Source organism: Triturus cristatus, chromosome 8 (assembly GCF_964204655.1).
Source record: "Triturus cristatus chromosome 8, aTriCri1.1, whole genome shotgun sequence".
NCBI classification, from domain to species: domain Eukaryota; kingdom Metazoa; phylum Chordata; class Amphibia; order Caudata; family Salamandridae; genus Triturus; species Triturus cristatus.
The window spans coordinates 189,451,407-189,457,765 of record NC_140591.1 but is presented as its reverse complement, the minus strand read 5'-3'; the positions used below and the strand labels follow the sequence as shown (position 1 = coordinate 189,457,765).

Genomic DNA, 6,359 nt, shown 5'->3' with positions numbered 1-6,359 from the left:
ATTGAGTATTTAGCCAATTCCAAGAGTCTTCTTGACTCTTATTTAAGGGTGTGCCTTTTACTCCTCGTGTATGGACAATTGAATTAAAGTGCCTGCTGTTTATGAATATATTCATACTAGTGTATTATTATCTTTGAGAAGTGCCTAGTAAATGGATAGATGTACACTAAATTTCGGTATTGCTATTCATGGTTTTGTTTTTATGTTTTTTAGGTTAACAATTACACAAATGAAATGACATCTAAGAAATTTGCATTTCCACTTCTCAATCTTCGTTCAATATCCAGTATCACACAGTTACTGCCTTTCTTCAGAATTCTGAACACTGCTTTCAAAACACAAGCAAAAGGCCCACAGGATTCGATCACTGTGAATGTGGAGTACCCTGTAGAGGATGTTACAAGAGCCTTGAAGGAGCTAGAGGAAAATGTTGAATACGATTTTCTTGATAATTTAGAAAGCTAATCTTATAGCAGAATGATTCTCTTTTAATTCTGAGGGAACAGATGACCCACATAGTGACATCCAGGCTGAGATTAAGTTCAGTAAATACCATTAATCACGTTTAGATTAGTTTCTATGGCCAAATAGATTCCTGGTTCATCTTGCTGATTAGAAGGCTTATTTCATTCACATTTTGTGTTAAACAGTGTGCGCCTTTTTTAATTGAATGTTTTGTTAATACCCGCTTAAAACTATGATAGACGTAAAAGATCTTAGGATTACACAAAAACATAATCAAGGTAACCTATCAAGTCATTTCACAAAGAGTGAGATTGAAGAATTGTAATTTTTTTATAGAACTTGGGGTATCAGTTTACAGTATCAGTGCTGAGATTATTTCCATGATGAACCAGGAAGTGTTTAATGTCAAGACATTAGTGTATCATGTAGCACACTTTGATTTGAAATTTCTGTCAATCAATGTTTTTCACACTGCGTGGGCAAAATTAGAGATTACAGTTGATTGTACATTTTTTAAATTATTTTATTTTCGTTGTAACGGTGTGTTCACATATTTGAAGTCACTTTCCAAATATCCGAGGTAGTAGGAAGGGCTTGAAAAAAATGTTTGTTTACAATTTGCTGCTGGCTTCAAAAATATTTATTGTAGAATGTAGTCTTTTTTCAACCAAATCTTCATGTCCTTCCTTCCTTCCTTTAGGAATGAAGCTATTTACTGTTAAGCAAGATCTCCTCTTCTGTTAAAATACAATGTGATGATCATTGCGGTAGTGATTGCTAAATATTTATTTTCTTTGATTTAGTTCTGATCATTCCAAATACCTAAAGCTTCAGTGCCTAATTTGCACACTTTAGATGAGTAATTTCTTTTCCCCAGAAATTATTGTATTTAGTCTAGATTATATTGATGCTTTATGCTCCAATAGAAGCTTGTACACTATACATAGTGAGATGACGGAATGTAATCTAAATAATACATATGTGAATGTTTCTTAATGCATAGTTCATTTAACACCAGTTACAAACAGATTTTACACTTACAAAAGTACATCGTTATTTAATAAAACAGACTTACTAATTTTAATCAATGACAATTGACAATATGAACGCTTAAGAAAAATTAACACTTTTAAAATTGTAGTGATTAAATGCAGCAGCAAAGTTAAAATCGTTAACTTTGAAGGTCAGCTGCAGGAAAACCTGTTTTCAGATAAGCACCAATCTATCTGCTTTTAATGTGTGGCCTGTCCACTTAGAAAATGTCAAGTCCATCTCCTTCACATGTTGAAGCTCTACTGAGGCGTTGACTTGACTCTTGTCTAACTAGTTGATTACCAAGGCACTCCCAGTTTAGATGGTACCAAGACACTCCCCGTTTCGTTTGTGCTTTTATTATATTTGCTATATATGTACAATGTATCGTGGGTCTCATTTAACATATGGGACACCCCATGAACTGTTAGGGAAGTCCCCCAATCAATGTATTAATCCAATAATTCAGTAATGACGTATTACTTGAAATATATCCCAAAAAAACAAGAGACTGAGAAGATGCTGTTGCTATGTATTGCACAAAATATATGCAGTAGTCAGTATGACATTGAACAGAAAGTGCAGACGACGCAGTGCTCAAGTGAGTGCATAAAACATATATATAAGACACTGTATAAGGCCCCTAGTTGAATACATGATTTAGATATGCACATTAGAATATTGTGGATCATTACACAATCCTATTTGATCACACTCAATTTGGTAACCAGGGGGGTGAAAGGGTATGTTGATGCTTCAGATGAATGAATGGGTCTCTTCAGGACTAAGTCATCTGGTTCAAAACCAATTGGGAGTGCTTCCTAGACTTACAGTCTACTTCAGGGGCGCATCACATTCAGTTATAGTAATGTGCACATATATGTGACCAATCGTATGTCTGATGCTGTATCAATTTCTTAATGCCTCTAATATCATCACAGAGACACTCTTACCATATCAAGTGTCGTGCTCAGTGCTCTTTGTCTAAGTTCAATTGGCCACTTCGTATGGTCCTTTTGAATCCAATTTAGATCAGTAATCATTCTGTGAACATCATCTGCCCTCAGTTGCTGCAGACAACTGCCTCATGCAGAAACCTCTTGGGATGACCAGATCGATTTTTTTATGGGTGTTAAATGGCTGTTACGTATACCTGCCATTTGGTATAAAACATCATATCCTATAAGGTAACCCATCACATTCCATATATAAGTGAAGATATCTCCAAACACACTCTATGTGAGTGAAGTGATTGTCTACCAATAAGGTAGTACTGAATAAAACAAACGTTAAAACATATCCTGATAGATAAACAATAACATTTGCTAAAGAGAGACAGTAACAATTACTGAAGAGAGTTAAGTCACTTTGCAATATGTAAGCCAAAACACATCCTGATAGGTAAACAATAACAACTGCAGAAGAGAGTTAAGTTTCAACTTAATTCTTGAAGTAGTGTCCATCAAAGCCTTATAATAAGCTGAGATACAAACCTGCTTCTTTTAAAGAAACTGGTCAGTGGGGAGTCAACTTAAACGTATTCTGAAGACCACTACTCTTTCTCCCCAAGGATCATCTGTCCCCTACTGCCGTTGCTAATATATCAACAAAAATGTATGTTTGCAACAATCTTTACATTGGTATGCCCCAACAGTCCTCTGAAAGCTGCAGTATTCTGTCACAACAACTGATGATTAGAGCACTTTGATTGCAAGTGATATAATAAATAAATACATATTCATCTAAAACAAACAAGTCCACAGAATCACTTACTTGAATCAATTACTTAAAACACTTAGTTGGCATTCATTAATAGTCTTAATCCAATCGAAACCGCTGAGCGTGTTCCATAAAGAAAAGTCAGTGGCATCATGCCATGCTCCTACTGTCTGCTACCCTGTGGATGCTGACAGAAAAAATACACCTCTGTGGGCTAGCATGATTCTCTTATATTAGGCCCAAACACAAGGAAAATCCATCAATGTCCTAAGAGAGTGAAAATGCATCTTTTCAGCTGCACTGGTACATTTTGGTGATGTTCCAGCTGCTTCCCTATGCAAATAACCACTCCATCCTTTTCAATCTCTTTCGCCTTTAGGTGCTATGCAAAGAACCTAAAAATCATTGTTGATGAAAGCTGAAATCTCAAGAGGCAATGTTTTCTGGTCAGTAGATTTTCACTTTGCCTGTGGATCCAGCAATACCAGTGATGCTGTTTTTGTTTATATGAATATATTTGGGATATTTGATGAGTGTTGTATTGTCTGCTTTGTTTTGATCATAATATTTATATCTCATTAGTATTTATTTCTGCTTGCTGACTGTAAAACTCTTTGAAACAAAGAGCTGCACACATTTAAGGCAAAGTGTTTTATCACTCCTAAACCCCCCCACACCCACCCCGCACAGGATCAGGACACATTTGTGAGGAGTACTTAGTCCTCCAGTGTGTAGGCTGACAATAGCATCCTCAACCCTAGCTTGTCAGTACTTGACAGTCTCTACACATCCAAGGAATGTAGTAATAAAAATGCAGCGTACTCTTCTTGTATAGCCTGAACAAACAATCAAACTTAATGTGAAACCATAGTTGACCTTGAGCAAAGCTTGCTCTGTCAGTGTACGTAAGGCAACAGTGTGAGAAAAACATAAACATGAGCCTACTGCTGTAAATAGATTGCCATATAAAGAAGGGCGGTTCTGCAAGCATTTTAGTGACCAAGGTGCTGAACACTTTTTTTTCCCCAAATGGAAAGGAAGGCACCTTCCATTTGACATGAGAAGTAATGAAAGGCGTATGCTCTCTATATTTTTCAGAGAGAGAGAGAGAGAGAGTGTGTGTGTGTGTGTGTGTGTGTGTGTGTGTGTGTGTGTGTTTAAAATTCAGTTTACCTCAATCAGTGAAGTAATGACAGTGTATTAAAAGTTTCTCTGAAGAAGGACACTTACTAAAAGAAGAGGGAGACTGAATGTTTTAAACAAATACTTAAATAAGAAGCTTTTCACTGAACATTTCTAATAGAATTTCCTTGTCAGTTTATCAAGTACACGTTCAAATTACCCCAGGTCCAGCATTTCACAAGGCCTCACTGCCTGAAATTGTAATACGAGTGAGTGAGCTGTTGTGTATATACCGAGGCACTTCAGCCAGACAGTGGTTAGATGTTGTCAATGGTGTTTCTGATGGGCTGTTAAAGGTTGTGTCATTAGAAGAGGAATGTTTCTTCAAATATGTGTACAGTGGAAGCAAGAGCTGTACCTTCAGCAGTGAAAGGACTTAAGTCATTACTAGTGTGAGTGATTTCCAGATGATTCATTCCACTTCTAGCCTAGTTGCTATGCCATCTGTTCCAATACATGAAGGAATTATTTTACTACATTTCTCATTTGCAATATTTGTGTGATTGAACATGGCTTATAAAGTTGATTTATCTAGGATATATATTTACCTTTTGGTTTCACAGAACTCGAAAGTGATGTAATTTGCCCAATAGGATTGTATGTGACAATAACGGTGGCGGTTTCCTGACGCTTCTCCGTCATTGTTAGTCAGCCTGGGCTTTAGATGAGAGAGAGAGATACTTTTTTCGGTTTTACTTAGTACTTCTGGATCTTTGCAGAGGGCCACTGTCATCATTGCATCCATGGAAGAACATCCCTAACCTGAAGATACTAATCAAGAGAAACACCACCACAATCTACATCGGTGTTCTTTACACCTGCAGGGCAAAGTTTGCTTTCCTGTCAACTCAAGAAGAAAATTATGTGTACATATTACTATTTGTGAACTTAGTCCCAAGTGTGCTGCATTGATTGAAAGAACCAACACAGTCAATGAGGACCAGATAAAAAAACCTTCATGGGGAGAATCCACATACCTTTCTTTTGAATTGATGTGATTATTCAGCTGTGCTTTGCTGCATGTCTCCTTGTTATTTTTCTGTATGGAAGAAATGTTCACGTTTAACTATAAACTATAAAACAAATAAATTACTAGATGCGAACAACCTATGCAGCCAACCAAGGTATTTCACAGCACAGTAAAAATAATACACACATAATATATATTTTCTGCCAACTGAATGCGATTGTTTTATGTTTTGTGTCCTCTGTATATGTTTATGAAATTGTGTCTAAAATGTATTGCTGAGTGCACCCTTAATGTTTAAGCGTAAAGGGAATTAATACTTGACCGTTCCTCTAAATGTGATGTGTTCTTGAACATCTTTAACGTGGAAGCCTTACAGAGACTCATAACCTTTGCAAGCTCAAAGATTAAAATATTCTTTTTAATGTACTTTTACGAATAAAATTAAACAGAAAAAATGTCAGTCTGGACCAGAGATTCATATTTTCAAAATCGAGGACTGTGCATGAATATGCTTATTACAAAACGTTTTCCATATCAATTTTGTCACGGAGCACTAACTTTGTACTCCTGATACAATGGGAGCGATGTGTGCTTCCACACTTCTACGAACCCGCTATCAATCATACACTGGCAATATGTAGATTAGAGGAAGACCTGGGGAAGTGGGAATGGGACGAGAGAGAAGCTGATAAACTGGATATTGTCACACTGCCTGGTTGCACAGCTCTCTTTGGTATACATTACATGAGCTTTGAATACTAAAGACAATAAATGATTTTTAGTACTTATGTTGTACTGATGGCAGCATGTAACTTCAGATACAGTATATACTACACCTTTTGGCCATATTTGTAAGTCAGTAAGTTTAATCATTTAGCAGAGAAGTTATAGTTTTTGGGATCTTCTTGGATTTTTTGGCGACTAGCAAACTACTACTCACCTGGCAGGCAGACTTTAGAGCATCCCAAACTCTTCCAAACTTGGTATATTA

At 36.5% G+C, this 6,359-nt stretch overlaps 1 protein-coding gene across 3 annotated transcripts in view; it reads left to right on the top strand.

Annotated features, from left to right (window-relative positions):
- Positions 1 to 5,828, top strand: part of DOP1B (DOP1 leucine zipper like protein B) — a 687,459-nt gene extending 681,631 nt beyond the window's left edge. For all 3 annotated transcript variants that reach the window (XM_085621292.1, XM_085621294.1, XM_085621293.1), the window contains one exon: positions 214 to 5,828. In XM_085621292.1, the coding sequence (XP_085477418.1) occupies positions 214 to 465 (252 nt within the window). In that variant the 3' untranslated portion in view covers positions 466 to 5,828. The remainder of the gene's footprint in view (positions 1 to 213) is intronic.
- Positions 5,829 to 6,359: the final 531 nt, after the last annotated feature.